The sequence below is a fragment of the Astyanax mexicanus genome, chromosome 4 (assembly GCF_023375975.1).
Source record: "Astyanax mexicanus isolate ESR-SI-001 chromosome 4, AstMex3_surface, whole genome shotgun sequence".
Lineage (NCBI taxonomy): Eukaryota > Metazoa > Chordata > Actinopteri > Characiformes > Acestrorhamphidae > Astyanax > Astyanax mexicanus.
In genome coordinates, this window is record NC_064411.1 from 58,570,127 (window position 1) to 58,595,249 (window position 25,123).

General features: G+C 42.5%; 2 protein-coding genes across 6 annotated transcripts in view; both read right to left on the reverse strand.

The window, feature by feature from the left end:
* Positions 1–13,863, reverse strand: part of abca4b (ATP-binding cassette, sub-family A (ABC1), member 4b) — a 45,155-nt gene extending 31,292 nt beyond the window's left edge. Inside the window, 8 exon segments of the mRNA XM_049476726.1 lie at positions 2,816–2,905; positions 4,593–4,790; positions 5,221–5,348; positions 8,208–8,347; positions 8,639–8,780; positions 9,398–9,491; positions 9,620–9,731; positions 13,795–13,863. Of these exon segments, the coding sequence (XP_049332683.1) occupies positions 2,816–2,905; positions 4,593–4,790; positions 5,221–5,348; positions 8,208–8,347; positions 8,639–8,780; positions 9,398–9,491; positions 9,620–9,685 (858 nt within the window). The 5' untranslated portion in view covers positions 9,686–9,731; positions 13,795–13,863.
* A 5,186-nt stretch (positions 13,864–19,049) lies between these two features.
* The window catches only part of arhgap29b (Rho GTPase activating protein 29b), a 46,417-nt gene continuing 40,343 nt past the window's right edge, over positions 19,050–25,123 (reverse strand). For 4 of the 5 annotated variants that reach the window (XM_049476739.1, XM_049476738.1, XM_049476742.1 and 1 more), the window contains 7 exons: positions 24,208–24,371; positions 23,897–24,085; positions 23,680–23,817; positions 23,352–23,584; positions 22,968–23,268; positions 22,509–22,623; positions 19,050–22,155 (listed from right to left, as the gene is read on the reverse strand). In XM_049476739.1, coding sequence (XP_049332696.1) covers positions 21,092–22,155; positions 22,509–22,623; positions 22,968–23,268; positions 23,352–23,584; positions 23,680–23,817; positions 23,897–24,085; positions 24,208–24,371 — 2,204 coding nt within the window. In that variant the 3' untranslated portion in view covers positions 19,050–21,091. The remainder of the gene's footprint in view (positions 22,156–22,508; positions 22,624–22,967; positions 23,269–23,351; positions 23,585–23,679; positions 23,818–23,896; positions 24,086–24,207; positions 24,372–25,123) is intronic. The other variant, XM_049476740.1, reaches the window with a different exon arrangement.

Genomic DNA, 25,123 nt, shown 5'->3' on the forward strand with positions numbered 1-25,123 from the left:
AGTCAGGAGAACTTCTGAAGATTGGACCTTTAGCAGATGAGCCACCTCAGATACAACAGCAACCACCACTTAGCAACAACCCACCAACTACATGGCACATAAATGCAATGATATTACTACCAACCTCGGATCTAGGATACCATAGCAACCACTTAGCAACCACTGACATTTAAAACACAATAGCAATTATTTGCTAATCCAAACCACTTGGTAATGTCATACCACTTAGTAATACCATAACAACCACCAAACAACCAATTAACAATACCAACTACCAACCACTTAGTAATACCATAACAACCACCAATCATTTAGATGTACCTAAACAACCATTTAGCAAACTATAACAACCACTTATCAATACCATACCAAGCCCTTAGCAATACCATACCAACCACCAAGCACTCAGCAGAACCATAACAACCACTTAGCAATATCATACATCCCCTTATAAATACCATACCAACCACTTAGCAATACTATACCATTCACCTATAAATACCATACCAACCAATTAACAATACCAACTACCAACCACTTAGGAATACCTTAACAACCAGCAACCCCATAGCAGAACCATCACAACTACTTAGCAATACCATACCATTTACTTATAAATACCATACCAACCAATTAGCAATACCATACCAACCACCAACAACTTATTAATAACATACCAACCATTTAGCAATACCATACCAACCATTTTGCAATACCATACCAACCACTAACCACTAAGAAGAACCATACCAAACCCTTATCAATACTATAACATCCACCAACCATCTAGCAGTACCATAACAACTACTTAGCAATACCATACCAACTACTTAGCAATATCATACCAACCTCAAACCCATTAGCAATACCATATCAACCATCAACCACTTAGCAGAACCATACAAAACCCTTAGTAATACCATACCAACAACCAACCACTTAACAATACCTTACCAACCACTGATCACTAAGTAATACCATATCAACCACCAATAACTTAGTAATACCATACCAAACATCAACCACTTAGCAGTACCATAACAACTACTTAGCAATACCATACCAACCACCAACCACTTAGCAGAACCATAACAACTACTTAGCAGTATCATAAAACCAGCAACTCCTTATAATACCAACCACTTAGCAATACCATACCATCCAATTAGCAATACCATACCAACCACTTATCAGCACAGTATAAAACACTTGAAACACAGAGCATCAGTATCATCCTTATACAGATTTTTTCATTTATTCAGATTTAAATATTATACTGATATAAAGGTGTATAATACAGCCCTGGTTGGAGCTGTATGTGTTGGGGGGCTGGATTTAGAGGAGTGAGAGGGAGTGATGGAGTGATGGAGTGACAGAATGATGGGGTGGGCCGGATTTATCTGTAAAGTGCGTTACCGTGGGGTCAGGGGGGCGGGGCTTAAAAAGGACAATGCTAGCGCCTGTATGTCGGAACAGTGAAGTGACTGTATCCTGATATCAGGATGTTTCTATCTCTGAAGGACAACCGGCAACAATATCCTCCCATTCACACTGAATACAGAACCACACGGCCCGCCGGACCAATCCGGAACCAGCACACTCCTAAACCCAGACCAGGAGAACCCAACACACTCCAGGAGGAACCGGGACTGATCCAGAAACAGGACAAACTGGACCATCTGAACCACCTTCCGTCTAGAACTACTAATTAACAATAAAAAAAAAATATATATATATTTTTTTTTTTTGTAATTGCCTACTAACCCCAATGCACCTACCTATGATACCACAGCAACCACTCAGCAACAGCAATGTCTTGAAACAGCATAGCAACCATCAAGCAACCCCTACTAAAGAACTGCCTACCAACTTCATAGCACCAACCTGGGATATCATGGCAACCGCTTAGCAACAGCAACCACCTCTAACAGCATAGTAATGGAATACCAACCCCATAGCAACTACCTGGGATACTATGGCAACTGCTTAGCAACCTCACAGCAACCACTAGGGATACCATAGCAACCACCTCCCAACAGTAATCAACTGTAACAGGACTGAGCGTCTTTATGTGGATTGATAAGTATTCTGTACAGTAAGTGCGTGGTATATGAAGGAGAGCGCCCCCCGCAGTTAAACAGGTCCCAAACCGCAACACACACACCACACACACACACACACACACCCCACACACACACACACACACACACCGGTGTGTGTGTGATGTATGGTCTGTCACAGGCTAAAGGGAAAGAATTCGGCTCCACCCACAGGATGTCACCTCTAAAGAATGTCCTTTTGACACACTGCCCACAACACACACACACACACATTATACACACACACACACACACTGACTATACACACACACACACACACCCATTCACACCCATTCACGGCAATACACACTGCTAAGTGAGTTAATAGGGTCCATGTGTTAAACAGTGTGTATTATAGTGTATTAAACTCAGTGGGAGAGAGAGGGCGAGGGAGTGAGAGAGTAAGTGAGAGGAGATGAGAGAGAGAGAGAGAGAGAGAGAGAGAGAGAGAGAGAGTAGCAGGATTGAGAGGGAGTTGGGCTAGATTGAGAAAAAGTGACCGAGTGAGGAGTGATAGAATGAGGAGTGACAGAGTGAGGAGTAATGGAGTGATGTGTGATGGAGTGATATATTGATGGATTAATGGATTAATGGAGGATGGATCGATGAAGTGATGGAGAGATGGAGTGATGGGCAGTTGGATTAATGGACTGATGGAGTGATGAACGGATGGATTGATAGACTGATGGAGTGATGGACGGATGGATCTGCTGTACCTCCTGCAGTTTTTCGGATACGGCGCTTAGAACCCGACCCCAGAAATGAAGATCAACCCCAGACGAGCCACTGTCCAACACCATCGGCAACTAAGAGAGAGAGAAAGAGAGAGAGACAGACAGAGAGAGAGAGAGAGAGAAAAGGGAGAGAGACAGAGAGAGAGAGAGAGATTTAACAATGTACACTTCTGCTTTTGTTACACCCCATACCACACTGTAACACACTGTAACACCCCCATACCACACTGTAACACCCCCATACCACACTGTAACACACTGTAACACCCCCATAGTTCACTGTAACACACTGTAACACCCCCATAGTTCACTGTAACACACTGTAACACCCCCATACCACACTGTAACACCCCCATAGTTCACTGTAACACACTGTAACACCCCCATAGTTCACTGTAACACACTGTAACACCCCCATAGTTCACTGTAACACACTGTAACACCCCCATAGTTCACTGTAACACACTGTAACACCCCCATACCACACTGTAACACCCCCATAGTTCACTGTAACACACTGTAACACCCCCATAGTTCACTGTAACACACTGTAACACCCCCATAGTTCACTGTAACACACTGTAACACCCCCATACCACACTGTAACACACTGTAACACCCCCATACCACACTGTAACACCCCCATACCACACTGTAACACACTGTAACACCCCCATAGTTCACTGTAACACACTGTAACACCCCCATAGTTCACTGTAACACTTCCATAGCACAGTGTAATACCTCTATCACACACCCTAACAAACCCCATAAAAACACAACTGTAGCTGTAACAACGCAAACACAGTGTAACTTCAGGTCTACAGTTCGGTGTGTGGTCTGATGTGTGGTAAGGTGTTTCAGGTGTGTGGTCTGGTTTGCGGTAATGTGTCAGGTGTGTGGTAAGGTGTTTCAGGTGTGTGGTAAGGTGTGGTAAGATGTGGTAAGATGTGCAGTAAGTTGTGTGGACCCGTAGACCAGTAAGAAAGGCAGCTTTGGCTGATAAAGGCCGCAGATCCTCCAACCTCCCCGCCCTGAGTCAGTACTTTCACACTGACCCAGAGTCAGCCGTCTCACCCAAATCCTCACCAGAACCCCCTGAGCCCAATCACAGAACTGCACCCAGATCAGCTGAGGAGAACCACTCAACCACAACCATCTGGAGCCTAAGCTTATTACAGAACTAGGCCAAGCAGCGTCAGCGCGCTAACTACAGCATAAACCCGTCTCAGAGAGAGAGAGAGAGAGAGAGAGAGAGACAAAAAGAGAGAGAGAGTGAGATAGAGAGTCTAACAAAAGGAGTCTAAGCAGGTTAGACAGGTAAGCCTTGAGGCGGGTTTGGCTCTTTTTATCTTATTTTGATAAAGGTATAATTCTCTGGGAAAAAAGGTTCAATAGTAGGCGTGTCCAAACTTTTGACTGACACATTTTATATATTAAAAAAAAGGATCTTGTTCATCAAAATTGCCTACTAACCCCACAGCAACCACTTAGCAACTTAGCAACAGTAACCACCTGTAACATTATAGCATCGTAGTTCAGGGGAAGTGTGGAAGTCAGAATAAGATCGGACAGACCAATAAAACTCCGAGAGCTGCTCGCATGCTGGTAAGACAAATCAAAACCGTCAAATGAAGGTTTAGCTGAGTCATGATTCCACTGTGCATAATATAACCATAACTCTTATATATATATAAATACTTTACTAATCTGACCCTTGTTCCCCCCTGTTGAGGGACATGGTGTGAAGTTAACTGACCAGTTTGAAGAGTTTGAAGAAGTCCACGTTGGCGTAGAGTTTGTCCTCGATGTCCTGCAGTCTCTGCTGGGTGAGGGCGCACATGGCATTACGGACGCTGTAGAGACCGCGGCGACTCGGGAAGATGATGAAGCGTTCCAGCAGAGCCTGACTGCACGCGATGTCCTTCAGATTCAGATCCGGAACACCGTACGCAAACTGCACTCAAAGCCAATCAATACATAATAAGAATTAAAAAATTATTTCCCTGTCACAAGACAGGACGAGAGAGGAGGAGACGAAAAAAGACAAGTCAAGACAGGACAAGACAGGAGAAGATGAGAAAAGACAAGACAAGACAAGACAGGACAAGACAGGAGGAGATGAGAAAAGACAAGACAGGACAAGACAGGACAAGACAAGATAGGATAGGACAGGACAGGTCAGGATAGGACAAGACAAACAATAAAACACCGGACAGGACAGGAAGGGACAGGACGGGACTACAGAAGATAGTAAAGGATTGGACAGAGTATGTAAACATAGGTCAAATAGCAAGTAAATGCAGGTAAAAACAGATATACACAGGCACTAACACAGGTAAACACAGGTAAACACAGGTGTAAGAGCAGGTAAAGGTAAGTCGTACCTGTTCGACTCGCACCAGCGCTTTGGTGAGCTGGTGGACCACAGATTCAGACAGTCCGGCGTCCCGAAGCAGAAAAGACGTCAGAGTCTCGTCATCTTTCAGAATGTCCTCCACCATCAGTCCTCGTCCTGCAGACACACCGAGACACCTCAACCCAGCTCCACTCAACCTCAACCTCAACTTCAACCCAGCTCAACCCAACCCAACCCAACTCAATTTAACCCAACCTAACCTCAACCTCAACCCAACTCAACTCAACCTCAACCCAATTTAACCCAACCTCAACCCCAACTCAACCTTAACTCAACCCAGCTCAACTCAACTCAACTCAACTCAACTCACCCTTACTCAAGCCAACCTCAACTCAACTCAACCTGAACTCAACTCAACCTCAACTCAACCTCAACCCAGCTCAACCCAACCCAATTTAACCCAACCCAACCTCAACCCCAACTCAACCTTAACTCAACCCAGCTCAACTCAACTCAACTCACCCTTACTCAAGCCAACCTCAACTCAACTCAACCTGAACTCAACTCAACCTCAACTCAACCTCAACCCAGCTCAACCCAACCCAACCCAATTTAACCCAACCCAACCTCAACCCCAACTCAACCTTAACTCAACCCAGCTCAACTCAACTCAACTCAACTCACCCTTACTCAAGCCAACCTCAACTCAACTCAACCTGAACTCAACTCAACCTCAACTCAACTCAACTCAACCTCAACTCAACCCAACTCACCTCACCCCAACCCAACCCAATCCAACCTCAACTCAATTCAACCCAACTTCAACTCAACTTCATCCCAACCTCAGCCCTACTCAACTCAACTCAAGCAAAGTGAAGTGAACCAAACTGAGTTTATAACTGAAATTATCTGAACAGATCTGAAGTGAAGTGAATGAAGTTAACTGAACTGATCTGAATTAATCTGAAGTGAAAGGGATTTGAACTGAATTGATCTCTCTCTCTCTGCAGCGGTTTATATAAATCTTATCTCTAAGCAGCTTTTGGAGAACCTGGACCCGTACTGAACCTGGTCAACAGAACCTGAATGACCTGAAATGATCTGACCTGAGATAACCCCGGGTATTAAATATAAAATGATACATTTATTAATATGCATATTGTAATAAATTCTACAGTGTTGTAATGAGTGTGTGTTACAGTGCTAATAGTTATTTAATGATCTGGTTGGTTGGTTGGTCTGAAGGTCGGTTGGAGAGGATAGGCGTCACTAGACTGAATTCCAGGCATTCCTAGCATAGCATTAGCTCAGTCTCTGATAGGCTGATGCTCTGAGGTCTGTAGCGTCTGAACTGTAGAGTCATCCTGGGTCACACCTCACTGAAGATGAGTCTCTCAGAGATAAGTATCTTTATTTACATCCCTGCAGATTCATCTGCATCTTTACTAAAGCTTAGATACCGTCTAAAACTAACAATCTGAGCCCGATTTAAACCCCACATTATTTTATTAAAATTACCCAACCCGCTCATTAGGACCCCCCCATCACTAGTGATGCTCCAACACCAGGAGGGTGAAGAAGACCAGCACACGCCTCCTCCGATACATGTGAAGTCAGACTCCCCCTCTTTTTGAGCTGCTGCTGATGCTGTAGCATTGCCGAGTAGCATCACAGCGCTAACGCTCGGAGGAAAGCGCAACGACTCGGTTCTGATACATCAGCTCACAGATACAGCCTTGTGCTGATCCACATCACCCTAGGAGTGATGAGGGGAAAGAGAGAGCGCCATCTACTGTACTGTACCCACCCAGAGAGAGCAAGGTATGAGACAAATAAGATAAAAATAAGAATTATATCTATCTATAATATTATAGAATCATAGTTAAGAAAAGGTAATAATTAAACTACAGATGAATAAATAAAACTAAACATATTAACTGAAGCTAGATTTCCTACTCTTAGTCCTTGTAGATAGGCAGGTCTGCAGCGACATCCAAAAATGCATTACATGACATTATATTATATTATATTGCATTTGGCATACACTTTTGTCCAAAGTGACTTACAATTATGATTTAGTAATAGAAGTTTAAGGTAAAAAACATATTTTAGAGAAGGTCAAAGGGAAATAGTGGAATAGAGGCGTAAAGGAGGTGAAGAAGAAAATGAAGTTAGAAGTAGTTAGTTAGTTAGAGGTAACATCCTGTATATAAGGCTTCAGTTTGTAAACAAACGTTGCAAGGTATTGTCGAATTTCTGTTGCGTACTGAGAGTTATTATACTGTATTTCTGATTGCCCTCTCATTACAACTTTATATTTCTGTATATTGTTTTTTTGTCTTTGCCCTTTTCGGATTGGTTGCATTGTTGAACTGTCCTTTTCGGTCAAGATGTCAGACTGTTTATTTGACTACAATTCCTGTATCTGGTGAGAGTTTTGTTGTTTGCCTGGTTATTCTGCACTGTAATGCCGGATAAGTTAAATTTACTTCAAAAATTGAGGAAACCGGTTGCCTTAAAAAAGTGGGGAATGAAAACTTGAGTTAGCATAAATTAAAACATCAACTTATTACAACTAAAGGGGAAGTTGCTTTATTTGTAAGGTAGCCCAGGGGGGGAATCACTACACACTGATGGTGAGTGTCTGTCAGAAACTGTGGGACACGGCCAGTATGCAAATAGATTGTGACAGAAGCCAATAGAAAAGCAGCTGTTAATGACAACAGACTAAACTCAGTTATTATAAGTTGGTTCAACTCAAAGATCTCAGTTTGAATAGTACAGTATATGTGCTCACAAATGTTAAACTAACTCAAAATAGTTGAGTATTGTTTAGAAATATCCAATTTTATATAAAACAGACTTAAATCCTTTGAGTTCAAACAATATTTTGTTTGATTTACGGCCTGTGAATAAACCAGCATCACTCATAATTCAATCTGGTGTTACAGTTGGGTTGTTTGTTGATCTCACTGATTAATAAATTGCAGGTGTTTAGAATGTAGCAGAACCTACCCGCTACTCGTCCCGGGTCTTTCCTCATGGTGTCCATGAAGACGCTGAGGGTGGACGCTTCCTGCCACAGTCGACCCAACTGCTGAAACTCTGTATCCCTAAAGAGAAGCTCCTGAGAGTCGGCGTAGAACCGGGCCAGACTGAGGAACACAGAACAGAACAGATACTGATACTCCAGAACCATGACGTTCGTTTTAGTCCAATAACAACCCTGTTCACCAATTTCCACACCAATCAGAGACATATTTCTCTAGATTCCCCCTAAAAACCTTCTGTACTGTAACGGTATTTAAGTTTTCATAGTGGTTTTAAAATTCCAAACATGGTGGAGGTAGTTTCATCATCTACAACAACTCACAATGAGATCTAGCCAGGATAAAGTCCAGCTTCCAAACATGGTGGAGGTAGTTCTGATGGAGGGGGTAACTTACATGGAGTTGTTGTAGTTGGAGATGGTTCCCGGTGATTCGGCTGGTGTTGGGTACCGGAAGCAGGGATTATTAGCATTGCAGAAAATTCCCTGTATCCAGGGCAGAATTCCAGCCGAGGGCAAGGCTTTATTGGGAAAATGACCTGGGGGGAGGGGCCAAAAATCAGCATTTGAACCCTCTAACTTACAGATGTTATAATGAGGCCACCTTAAAAACTTAGCTAGTTTGGCCCTGCCCACTGGTGCATGGTGACCTTTTAAAAAAGAGTATTATTAAATGTTCATGCTATAAAACTTCACTTCATATTTTATGAGCAGTTAAAGCCTAGTCTAGAGTTTCTTTGCAATGACTTTTATTTTTTTTTACCAAGTAATTAAAAAAAAAACCAAATAACTGAAAGTAATTGAAGTAATTACGAGTCACTGTACCATAATAAGATTGCTGTTATTTAATGATCCAATCATTAAATTTCAATCTCTAACTGACAGAATTCTTTGACATTAAATAATTACCATGCACATGTGGGCGGGGCCTAATATTATTAACCAATAAAGTATCATATTCAAACCCCACCCCCGCACCCCCACACTTCGCGAACATTTAAGGACCTCCCTCCTAAACCACAGCAATTAACCAATAAGGTTCAACATCACACTGATTTAATCTTTACTAAAGGCAAACTAAGGACCTCCAGCTTTAATTCAGTTTATTTGAAACCAGTTCCAGGTGTGAACGCTCTAATCAGAGTCAGGTTCTCACATTCATGCTGGCGGTAAAGTGGATTCGCTTTCCTCAACCAAACCAGACCAGCGAACAGAAACACGGGCCAGAAGATCTCCACCACGAACCGGATCTAGAACCAGAACAAACAGTGTTACCGGAACAGAGGGGGGGGAGTGGGTGGAGCTAAAGTGCTGCTGTAGGCTTAGTGGGTGGAGCTAAAGTGCTGCTGTAGGCTGAGTGGGAGGAGCTTAACTGTACCTTCTGTCTCTTGCGGAGGGTCCAGTTCTTCCACAGTAGGAGTCGGACCTGACCGGCCGTGTTCATGGTTCCCCAGTTGAACCCCTGCTGGGGTCGGCGTGGGGCGAAGAACCTGGAAGAACCACAGAACCACAGTAAACGTACGGAACCGTGCAATGTGTCAGTGTGTCTTTGCTATCATAACGTCAGGAAAAGTACACCTTAAGCGGCTTGAAATTCAACACAAAAGTCATGTACTAATTCTCTTAATTAATGATGGGTGTGGTTAATTTTGGGCGTAATGTGAAGTAAACCAATCAGAGCGTCTCTTGCTCATCATTCTCTTTAAGAGTAGATCAGGTGAGCTCTGACTTTGGTGGATTGCTATTGTAACGGTGCAGCTACCTGGACGTGTTCAACAAACTCTTCTCAGCAGAGGAAACTGAGCTGCTGGTTGAAGCTGTGAAGGAGCTCCAGCAGCTCATTTACGGGAACAGCAATGTTATTTTATTTACTATTCTGTTTATTGTTGATGTAAAAGTTGGGTTTGTGCTGCTGTGTGTTCATGTGTGTGTAATAAGTGGGGGTGTACGCTCGGCTCGGCACGGCGCCTGTGTTACAGAGATAGCGATGAACGTCTGACTGTTGGCGTCTGTCTAGGTTGTATTCAGTCAATGTACCTGAACACATCTCATTTCCAGAACACCACGCCCATCAGTGTAGATATATTCAGAAGCTCAGCTGCTGTTTAAACCAGTAAAGATAGACTGATGTATGTATATATATATATATATATATATATATATATATATATATATATACATATATACACACACACATTATTGTGCAAAAGTTTTAACCAATAAAGGTAACCAATTCCCTGTGGGAATTTCATTTAAAAAAATCTTCCTTAAAACATCTCCTAATTTCTACTTCTCTTAATCTGAGTTTAATAGAGTTATTAATTTAGTTCTCATCATATTAATCTACACCTGGTTTGGTAAATTACTGGTAAATGTGATAAATCAGGTGAGCTGCTGACGGAACTGAATATAATAATATACACATGCTGTCTGAGGAGCATCCAGGAGAAATCTGGAATCTCTACACTTTGTTCTTCAGCTCGACTCACAGGATATAAAACATACTAATAGATAAAAATGAGAATTCCTTCTTACGTTTTACTGTATTTATTTTATTTGCATCTGTTTAAATCATATGTGGTGCTTTTATTCAGGTAAAAACACTCATATTGCTGAGATAAATGGATTAGTGTCCTTTGCTTTGGTGCCTAAAACACAGTACAAAACAGCCTTTGCACAGTACTGTATGTATGTATTGTAGCAGGAGTAAAGCAGCATAAAGTTATCCAAAAGCAGTGTGTAAGACTGGTGGAGGAGAACATGATGCCAAGATGCATGAAAAAAAACTGTGATTAAAAACCAGGATTATTCCACCAAATATTGATTATTTCTGAACTCTTAAAACTTTATGAATATGAACTTGTTTTCTTTGCATTATTTGAGGTCTGAAAGTTCTGCATCTTTTTTGTTACTTCAGTCATTTCTCATTTTCTGTAAATAAATGCTAGTTGTGTTGTTGTGATGATTAGCGCAGCGCTAACGGCTACGTCTGCTGACCTCCTGTAATAAACAGCTGATTCTAATTCATCTAATTAGATTCCAGACAGGATTTCAGAACCGCAGGGCGATAAGCTCAGTTCTCCACTCGACCCGCCGGTTCTGTTTAAACGTGAACCCGGAACACGTTTCAGAACCGAGAGCGGCTCACGCAGAGCGACGCTAACGCTAAGGGAGATTAGCGCTAACTAACCCGGGATATACACACAGACAGCCGTCAACACAACACACTTTACACACATTATAACACATTATAACACATTATAACACATTATAACACATTTAAAAATGAACTAAACTTAATCTCTTTATTAATTAGAATTAATTATTATAGAACTATAAATAAGATAATCTTAGTGTGATTTCCTGCTGTTTAATATTCCTCTACAGTCTGATTCTACTTATTTTTATTATTTTAAACATTTTTTTTGAGTCCTGATTTAAAATTCTCCACATTTTCAAATCACTTTAAACTTTTAGTATCAAACCGCCTTCAGACAGTCTGTACTTGTTTTACTTCGTCTTATTTATTCTTAACTTTTATTTCTTATTTTAGTTATATATCTCTTAGTTCTTTATTTCCTTTTTATGTATTTCATTATTTTATTTATTTAATAATAGATGTGTACTATTAATACTAACAGATTCAGCTTTTTAACCAATTTTAATTATTTTCTTTTTATTGTTATATTTAAAAGTCAGTTTTAGCTTAATTTAAAAAGTTTTTTGTTGTATTAGTCTTATCTTCTTTTGATCTTAAGTTCTTATCAATTAACTTACTTCTAAGTCAAAATAAAGATTGATCGATCGATTAATTGATTGATTGATTATACAGATTTTGGAGAAATGGAATAGTATTCATTATTGGTTTCCACCTTTCAGAAAATAAACTAAGGGACGCCCCCCACAGCTTCTCTGGGCCCCTTTTATTTAGTTTTTTATATATGTTTTATAAATAAACATTTTAATACAGAATTTTTATACATTAAAATATTAATAAATTCATTTATTTACTATTGATCTATTAGTACGCTTTGTTATTTAAATTTCCATATATAAGATTTATACTGGTCAACAATAAACTGTATTAAATAAATTATCATTTATTCAACTTTTAATTTTGATGATTATTGTTGGATTTAGTCTTGATATGTTTATTACACACAAAATAGAATAAATAAAAGATGATTCTGTATTTTACTAATTCAGGTCACATTTTTCAAACTACAAACATAAAATTTGGCAAATTCAGAGAAATAATATCGAAGTTTTATACTTCATGCTTTAAGATCTGATTTGCTTTAAACAAATGTTTTTTGGACATAAATTTATTCACTAAACATCAACATTTAGCCTCCAACCAGGCCAAAATCTGTCAAAACTGCACCAAAAAAAACAAAAATTAAACTAAACAATTGTCCGAATACTGAATAACAAAATAGTAAACACAGTTTTTCACAGTTTTTATTAATTGTGTCACTATTTTTGCATATTTGCTACAAAGAGGATGTCACGCCAAAAAGCTTGCAATTGGTTTGAGTTTTCAAAATGTCCTTGTTCTGTACAAACACAAAGTTTTATTTTTTAAAGTAACATTTTCAAACAAATAAATTAAAATAATAATTTGTATGCCAAATATCTGGTGTATTCCTAAATAAATCCAGTTCAAATCCAACAATGTAACCGAAAGTATAAAAATGTATATAATGAAAGTTTTTCAAAGTTTTCTTTCCAATTTGCCAATTTTAATTATTACATTTTACAAACAAACAAAGCTAAACAAAGAAAGCCTCATTTCTAGATGGTTACAATTTGCTTTCCATCATTAAAAGTGGAGCGGTTCAGTAAATATATTATTATTAATACTTACTTTGCATTTTTTGTCATTAAAAAAATGTAGTATGTAAAATACCTGGTGTATCACTATTTAAATTCAGTTAAAATTAAAATACTAAAATATGGACTATAGAAACACAGAATTTCTTTTTTTTTTAACTGTTTTCATCATTTTCACCGTTTTTCAGGCCAAAACATTTCAACTGAGGAAAACTTGGTGCCTTTCTACTTAAAACAGGTTAAATTTTTACACATATTTTCATTAATTTGCTACATTTACAAAGCATGCCTCACTACAGGGTGGTTGTGATTTGTTTTAAATCGTCAGAAATGTCACTGTTCTGTATAAACTATAATTCATTAGTCTTTTCACCTATTTTATACAAATACTGGAATTTGCAGTTCTGCTGAATTTTTTGGTTGATGAATTCTTATTTTAGAACAAATTCACATTTACTAATTTTACCTAAAATCTACTTAAAACTTAGATCTTAAGTAGAAACAGATTTAAACAGGTTGTATAATCGAATAATAACAGTACAGAGTTTCCATTACAGAGAAATGTTACACATGTAATCATAACAAAGTTTAGGTAACAAACACGTTATAAAACACATTATTAAACACGTTATTAATCACCTGTAATTAAACACCTGTTATTAAACACCTGTAATTAAAAACATGTTATTATATATAGGAGGTTATATCTGTGTTTCTTACCTCGGGTCAGAGCCGAGCGCCGGACTGAATCTGCAGAGCTGAACTGAAGCCGTGTGATCCAGCTAATCCCCCATAATCTAATCCACACCCCCCCCACCCCACACACACACACTATACACACCCCCCCCCCACCCCACACACACACACACACACTATACACACACCCCCCCACCCCACACACACACTATACCACACACACACACTATACCACACACACACTATACCCCACACACACTATACCAAACACACACACACTATACCACACACACACTATACACACACCCCCCACCCCACACACACTATACACACACACACTATACCACACACACACTATACACACACCCCCCACCCCACACACACTATACACACACACACTATACCACACACACACTATACACACACCCCCCACCCCACACACACTATACACACACACACTATACCCCACACACACTATACCAAACACACACACACTATACCACACACACACTATACACACACCCCCCACCCCACACACTATACACACACACACTATACCACACACACACTATACACACACCCCCCACCCCACACACACTATACACACACACACTATACCCCACACACACTATACCAAACACACACACACTATACCACACACACACTATACACACACCCCCCACCCCACACACACTATACACACACACACTATACCACACACACACACTATACCCCACACACACTATACACACACACACTATACCCCACACACACTATACCAAACACACACACACACTATACCCCACACACACTATACCAAACACACACACACTATACCACACACACACACTATACCCCACACACACTATACACACACACACTATACCCCACACACACTATACCAAACACACACACACACTATACCCCACACACACTATACCAAACACACACACACTATACCACACACACACACTATACCCCACACACACTATACCACACACACACACTATACCACACACACGCACTATACCACACACACACTATACACACACCCCCCCACCCCACACACACTATACCACACACACACACTATACCACACACACACTATACACACACCCCCCACCCCACACACACTATACCAAACACACACACACTATACACACACCCCCCCCACCCCACACACACTATACCAAACACACGCACACTATACCACACACACACACTATACACACACCCCCCCACCCCACACACACTATACCAAACACACACACACTATACCACACACACACACTATACACACACCCCCCCACCCCACACACACTATACCAAACACACACACACACACTATACACACACACACACTATACACACACCCCCCCCACCTGCCCCACACACACACACACACACTATACCAAACACACACACACACTATACACACCCCCCCACCCCCCCCACACACACACACACTATACACACACCCCCCCCACCCCACACACACTATACCAAACACACACACTATACCACACACACATGTGGTATAGTGTGTGTGTGGTATAGTGTGTGTGGGGCAGGTGGGGGGTGTGTGTATAGTGTGTGTGTGTGTGGTATAGTGTGTGTGTGTGTGTGTGGTATAGTGTGTGTGTGTGGGGCAGGTGGGGGGGTGTGTGTATCACACACTATACCACACACACACACACACACTATACCACACACACTACCACACACACACACACACTACCACATACACACACTATACCACACACACACTGTACAACACACACACACACTACCGCACACACACACACTAACACTATACCAAACACACACTATACACACACACACCCCACCTGCCCCACACACACTATACCACACACACACACTATACCACACACACACACTATACCACACACACACACACACACACTATACCACACACACACACACACTATACCACACACACACACAGTATACCACACACACACACTGTACCACACACACACACACACACACACTAACACTATACCAAACACACTATACACACTACCTCCCACCTGCCCCACACACACTATACCACACACACACTACCGCACACACACACTAACACTATACCAAACACACACTATACACACACCCCCCCACCTGCCCCACATACACCACATACACACTATACCACACACACACACACTGTACCACACACTGTACCACACACACACACTACCGCACACACACACTAACACTATACCCACACACACTATACCACACACACACTGTACCACACACACACTATACCACATACACACACACTATACCACACACACACTACCACATACACACACACTATACCACACACACACTGTACCACACGCACACACACTACCGCACACACACACACACTAACACTATACCAAACACACACTATACACACACACCCCCACCTGCCCCACACACACTATACCACACACACACACACACTATACCACACACACACACTACCACATACACACACACTATACCACACACACACTGTACCACACACACACACACACTAACACTATACCCACACACTATACCACACACACACTGTACCACACACACACACACACACTATACCACACACACTATACACACACCCCCCCACCTGCCCCACACACACTATACCACATACACACACACTGTACCACACACACACACTACCACATACACACACACACTGTACCACACACACACACACTATACCAAACACACACTATACACACACACCCCCACCTGCCCCACACACACTATACCACACACACACACACTATACCACACACACACACTATACCACACACACTATACCACACACACTATACCACACACACACACACACACTATACCACACACACACTATACCACACACACACACACACTATACCACACACACACTATACCATATACACACACACACACTATACCAAGCACACACTGTACCACGCACACACTGTACCACACACACACTGTACCACACACACTATACCACACACACACACACTATACCACACACACACACACACTATACCACACACACACACAGACACACACACTAACACTATACCCACACACACTATACCACACACACACACACAGACACACACACACACACACTATACCACACACACACACTATACCACATACACACACACTACCACACACACACACTATACCACACACACACTATACCATATACACACACACTATACCACACACACACTATACCATATACACACACACTATACCACACACACACACTATACCACATACACACACTACCACACACACACACTATACCACACACACACTATACCATATACACACACACTATACCACACACACACTATACCACACACACACACTATACCACACACACACACACTATACCACACACACACACTATACCACACACACACACACACACACACTATACCACATACACACACTATACCACATACACACACACTGTACCACACACACACTGTAACACACACACACACACACACTATACCACACACACACTGTACCACACACACACTGTACCACACACACACACACTATACCACACACACACACTATACCACACACACACACTATACCACACACACACACTATACCACACACACACACACACTATACCACACACACACACACACACTATACCACACACACACACACACACTATACCACACACACACACACTATACCACACACACACACACACACTATACCACACACACACACACACACTATACCACACACACACACTACCACATACACACACACACTATACCACACACACACACACTATACCACACACACACACACTATACCACACACACACACACTATACCACACACACACACACACACACACTATACCACATACACACACTATACCACATACACACACACTATACCACACACACTATACCACACACACTATACCACACACACTATACCATATACACACACACTATACCACACACACACACTATACCACACACACACACTGTACCACACACACACTGTACCACACACACACTGTACCACACGCACACTGTACCACACGCACACACTGTACCACACACACACACTGTACCACACACACACTGTACCACACACACACACACACACTATACCACACACACACACACTATACCACACACACACTGTACCACACACACACTGTACCACACACACACTGTACCACACACACACTATACCACACACACACACACACTATACCACACACACTATACCACACACACACACTAGCACATACACACACACACTATACCACACACACACACACTATACCACACACACACACACACTATACCACACACACTATACCACACACACACACACTATACCACACACACACTGTACCACACACACACTAACTATACCACACACACACACTAACTATACCACACACACACTAACTATACCACACACACACACACTATACCACACACACACACACTATACCACACACACACACTATACCACACACACACACACACACACACTATACCACACACACACACGCAGACACACACACTAACACTATACCCACACACACTATACCACACACACACACACTATACCACATACACACACTATACCACACACACACACTGTACCACACACACACTGTACCACACACACACTGTACCACACGCACACACTGTACCACACGCACACACTGTACCACACACACACACTGTACCACACACACACTGTACCACACACACACACACACACTATACCACACACACACACACACACACTATACCACACACACACACACACACACACACTATACCACACACACACACACACACTATACAAAACACACACTATACAAAACACACTATACCTCACACACACTATACCTCACACACACTATACCTCACACACCCAACCTGTCCCACACACACACAAACATTATACACATTGTACCACCCCCCACCTTCCCCACACACACACACTATACCAAACACACACCCTCGCTGTAACAACCACATACGTTCTACCAAACACACACTCTGCCAAACACACACGCTGTGCCACACACTGCATATACACACTGTACCGCAAATACTATAAACTATACTGCACACTCACACACTATACAATATACTGCACACATATATTATACACATGCTGCACTGCAAACACACACCCTAACTATACACACTCTGTACCAAACACACACTATAGACAAACACTACACACTATGAGTGAGGTTATATAATAAGATTTAATCTGAACAGTGTTCTTCCTCAGGAGCATCACCAGTATAACCAGTATAATCATTACAATAAAATTAACACACTTCCTCTTTAAAAACAGTTTCTGTAAAATAAAAACAGAAATTAAACAGTAACTCTCTCCCGCAGCAAGCAGGTTTACTGTAAATATGTAAATACAACATGAATATTCATCACATTTCCACTCATTAGAATTTTAAGTGCATTATAAAAATACACTGTAATAAAATTCATAATATACAGGTTTAATTTCACTGTACAGATTTCCTATAAACAGCTGTTTACTGTGCAACATATCCTCACACATCATCATACACACATATATTCAATATATATATTTATATATTTCAAATGTTATGGACCGAGAAATTACAGCTCAAACTGTGTCGAATTATTACAGACCGAATTTGTTTTATATATTTTTATATATATTATACAGTTTTAAACAGACAGTATTTTTATCACTAAAACATGGCCTAAAATCTTCTTAACTTTCTATAGAAGTCAAAGTAAAATTAGTTAATTTCAGATAATTCTGAAGAGTTTTTATTGGTCCATTCATTAGGAAATTGTAATGCAGTGTAATGGAGTTTGTATGTTCAAATTATGTAGAAAACTAAAAATCTACAAAAAGGAGGTACTTGTTTTTCATTGGACAATTGAAAAATTCACTTTTTAAAATATTTACTATAAAAACAAGTCAAACTTGGCTCTCTATTTCTGCATACTGATGCACTTTATAAACGTTTGGTATTTATTACTTGTGTTACAAATATTTATATACATTATTTATTCTTCCAGGTAGAATTAAATTTTTAAAAATGAGATTTTAGAAATATATATTTAATGCATATTCCATCATGTCCGACATCATAATGAATGCAACAGTGTGCGTCACAGATCAGTCAGGATCTGGATGTGGATTTATTGTTTAATGTATCAGAGATTCCAGAGAAAAGCAGCAAAAAAAACTAAAAACTTATTTAGGATTTTTTAGTTTTAACTTTAAAACGTTTTCTTAAACACATTTTTGTTGTAACAGTATTGCAGTAGAAAAAGGTTTTTACAAATATACATACACATATATTCATTAATTACAACATCTGGACGAATGTGGTGTCTGTGGGCGGGGCTTAAATAGCGACACTTGGTGCCTGCATTCACAACATTTTACAGAACAATAATTTTTCGTTTTTAAAATGATAATTATTTAAAAATTTAAAATTGAACAGCAGGAGATAAAACCATGTATTATAACTTCCTGTGGGGGCGGAGTTTAGGAGGTTTAGGCGTCTGCTATATGCTCTAATACACTCAGTATAACCTGAGCATTAGTGGGCGGGACTAAAAACTGCTGGAGGCGGAACCGGGCAAATTTTTGTGGATTCAAAGAAACAGATCGGATTTTCCACTCGGATACGGTTTTGGACGGAAAGCTAACGTGATGTTTGTTTAAGACGTACAGAGCATCTGATTTGTTAGCCGAGGCGTGCTAATGTGGCGAGAATAACGGGGTATGAAGCCTGTAGCCAGAGTGCTAACACTGTAGTAGCGATGTAGCACAAGGCCTTTAGCGGGCATGCTAATAAAAGTAGTAGCAATTTAAGACAAGGCCCATAGTCTACATGCTAATGCTGGGGTTTGTGACTTTGTGACGCCTGTTAGCAACAGTGTAGCAGTGTCAGAAGGCTCGTAGCTAGCCTGCTAGCAACACTGTAGCAGTGTGCTAATGGTGTGATAGCGATGGTAAGAATATGGTAGAATTGCAGGACATGGTACGTAGACGTTGTGCTAACACTGTAGTAGGGATGTCGGTAGTGATAAAGATGGTGGTCGGTAGCTGGCACCATAATGCCACGGTAGAGATGTGGGACGCGGCAAATAGCCGGCATGCTAACTCTGTGAAGTTACGTCATTGGACGACGCCTGTGGCTGGTGTGCTAACGCTGTGGTAGCGATGTTAGGAGGCCGGTGACTGTAACGTGGGACGAAGCCTATAGCCACGGTAGCACTTTACACAAAGTGAGCTTCCCGGCGCTCCGTCTCGCTGGGGACGATGCGGCGACTGCCGCGCTGTCTCTGGTACACGGGCTTGGCCTCGGTGGGGCTCAGGTCCTCGGGGGTGGAGGACGGAGACATTGGGGGAGAAAGAGTCGGTAAACTGATCGTATCAAATCCGGAGGAGCGAGTCTCAGACCGACCGTCCTCCGACATGGACCGCAACACTTTTGTAACAGTGGGTTTGGTTACGGCTGTAGGTGTTGTCGTAGAAACAGTCAGCGTGGCCACTGGTGCACCCATCGTCAATGAAACCATTGTGACAACTGTTGATGTGGTAACAGGCGATGATGCGGTGACTGTCCTCGTTTCCGCAACTGGAGGTTTGGCAATTGTTGTTGCTATGGTAACAGATGTCGAAGTAGAGGATGCGGTAACAGTCTGCAGTTCTAGGTCCGGAGGCTTGGAGCGCGGCGCCGATGGTGGTTTGTAGAAAGTTCCCGGCGGGGGTTGGAGCATCCTCGGTTGTCTGAAGGTAATCGGACCCTCCCCGCTCTGACCGGAACTGGCGTCCCTCCAGGACGACCTGAAGGTTCGGATGGGGACCGTATGCGGGTTATTCTTCGGTAAAGCAGGACCACTGCCAGAACCGGAAGCCGGCTCAGCTCCGGCGGCAGGTTTGGTTTTATCGGTTCCGTCAGACACAGGCAGGTTGGCGACTATCATGGCGGTGCGGGGGGTGACGCCGTAGTGCCGGTACTGCCGGTCCCAGGTGCGCCGCAGCGTGTGGGTGTGAATGAACGGGCTCTTGTAGCGGTTTTCCGGCTTCTCCGGCTCCGTAACCTCCTGGATGGCGGCGGGAACGTTTTCCCGTTCTGCAGAGTTCTGTTGGTTCCTCTCATTCAGGAGCCGGTCCACGGGCATGCTGATTGGTCGAGAGGTGGTGCGAGAGCGCTGAGTGCGGAGCTGCACCGGGCCGCTGGTTATGCTGGTGACACCGGGCTTGCCAAAAACCAGCGTGGATCTCTGCACCTCTGCCGCTGAGCCGACGCCGTTCAGACAGTCAGTACAGTCCACTGCTGCAGAACACAGAGACGGAGGCGGAGTTTAGAAAGATACAGATTCAAATACAATAGTAATCATTATCATAACCAATAATAACAAACTAGATAAAAACAGAACTTCTGTACTGATTTTTATACAAATTCAAAGGTGGTTGCTAAGGTGTTATATGATATTATCTCAGATGGTGGAATGGATGGTTGGATGGTGGTTGCTAAGTGGCTGCTATGTTGTTGCTAGGGAGTTAAAAAGAGTTAACAATGATTTGCTAGTACACAAATATATCTTATTTTTATTGTGGCTATCTTTATCATTTTTAATTTAGTCGTATTTTTAAATTGATTATCAGGAGAAATTGATCAGAACTGACCGGTTGTTTCCTCTTTTCCTGGTTTCGAGTCTCCGGGTTTCAGCTCCTTCACTTCGTCCAGCGAGAGCGTGGAGGGGATAACCGAGGAGTGTCTCTTATACACTTTAGAGGCCTGCTGAAATAAAACAAACAAATTAATATCGAAAAAAGATTAATGTATAAATCACTGAGCTAAACATCCACAATGCAGTATATATATATATAAACTTTCTCTCCTTTAAAGTTCACTGCAGAACAATATTTTACCATTATTTTGAATTATCTACTTGTTAAACACTTACGAATCATCTAGCATTGGGCAAAATAACTAACAACCACTAAAACTTCACAGGTTATCCAGAGGATGACAATCAGCAGGGTACAGACTTGTGTAAATTATTTCATAGAAACATTATAGTTGAATATTTACTATATCTACTGTGAGATACGAGTGTTTGGTCACGTTTCCTGGTATCTAACCTCTTTGATGTCCAGCAGGGATCGTGAGTGTCGGCTGAGCCGGTCTTTGTCGCGGGGACGGGGTACTGGGGAGTCGGTGGGCGTCGGGGCGTTTAGTGGAGATACGGGGCGTAGCGGAGCGTCGAAGATGGTGGCGAGGTGGGTTATGAAGATCTCCACCATCAGAGCCTGGTACGGGTAATCCACCAGCGACGACAGCGACACCTCCGCCTCCGTCTGCCGCGGCTTTATCAGCGTCGGCCCGAAGATAATCCCCAGATTACTCGCCGTCATTTTATTCTCCTCCGCACACTCCGTCACTCTACACACAGTTACACACACGGTTAGCTACATGCTAATGGGCGGGGTATTAGCCTGCGCTGCAGGTAAAGCACCTGTGCGTACCTGTGCAGGTGAGTGATGAGGAAGTGCAGGGTTCTGTAGTGTGCGAGTGGCAGCTGCCGGAGGAGGTCTCGTATTTTAAAGACTGTTCTATTCAGCTCCATGCTGAGGCTTGGCTCCTCCTCCAGGGGCCGGTTCCGTGCAGACTCCGCCTCCTCTACCAGTATGGCCTGTGCTTCCTTCGCCAGGCCGATGAACTCGTTATAATATCGGTACAGGATCAGCGGCTCCGGCAGCTGCAAAACAAACACAGTTATTATTAGAATTATAATTTTTATTTTAAACACTTTAAGGAAGCGCAGTGTGTCCTGCTCTATAACCCAGAGCTCACCTGTCTCAGGTAGAGTTTGAGGACGTTGCTGATGTCGTGAGGGTAAAGGTCGGACAGCTCCACCAGGTCCTTCCCGTTCTCAAACGCCTGGCAGAGCTTCTCCACCCGGGACTTCGCTCCGTTAACACGGTAAATACCCTGAACATTCAGAACATTTACAGTTAAACCTGCCCTCCACCTCTTTAATCAATCAATCAATAAATCGATCGATCCGAACCTTGATGCTGAGAGCGCGGCTCTCGATCTCGGAGGTGCACTTCTTGATGATGAAGGGAATCCCGTCCGGGCTGTTCTTCGCCGCCTGAGCGAAATCGATCCCGAACAGCTGCAGCCGACCCTGAAGCTTCTTATGACCGCACTGAATCGCCAACGTCTCCAAACACTTCTTATGTACCGCCACCGAGCACTGCACACACACATTATACACACACAAACACATTAACAATTACAGTAACAATACACAGCCAATGGGTGGGACGAAACTGCTATAGACAGAAAGGGGCGGGGCTAATCTGCTGTGGGCTGTACCTCCTCACACTCGGCTCCGTGAAACACCACCAGGCTGTCGCACTCTCGGCACTTGGACGGGGCGCGGAGTTTCCTCAGTTTGTGTGTTTGAGCCGCTTTGGACATCTGAGTGTTCCGGAACGGTCCGGGGGAACTCGTCGTCTCCGTCATCATCTCTCCCAGACCTGCAGGAGATACAACGTGTTCATTTAGCACGTCCAAATACAGAGTTTCACATTATTAACCAACCGAACAATGAATCAGCTGATGCGGACTGAGAACTCTATTTGACTGAACATTTTGACTGCATTTTGGGGGTAACAGGACTAAAACAAGCGGGAGCGGGCTGTAACAGGACTAAAACAAGCGGGAGCGGGAGGTAACAGGACTAAAACAAGCGGGAGCGGGAGGTAACGGGACTAAAACAAGCGGGAATCGGGTGGTAATGCAACTAAGATAAGCGGAAACGGGCGGTAACGAGGCAAAAACAAGTGGGAACGGAAAACTAAAACAAGCTGTAATGGGGCTAAAGCAAGCTGGAGTGGGAGATGACAGGACTAAAACAAGCAGCAATGGGACTAAAACAAGCGGAAGCAGGTGGTAAAGGGACTAAAACAAGTGGTAACAGGACTGAAACAGGTGGGACGGGCAAAAATGGGACTAAAGCTGGAGCAGGTGGTAATAGGATTAAACAAGCGCAGTTGACCAGAAACGAGACTGAAACAGAACGGAACAGGGGGTACCGGGACTAAAACAATCAGATGCAGGTGGTAACTAGACTAAGAGAAGTGGAAACGGGCGGTAATGGGACTAAAATAAGGGTTTTTAAAAGCAGTCTCAAACAGATCTCTAGCTGAGAGTCTAGACCAGTCGAGGCAGAAGTGAAAGTGAGGTAAACCGTGGTGAAGCCGATACTCTGGTGCTCTCTGTATGAGTG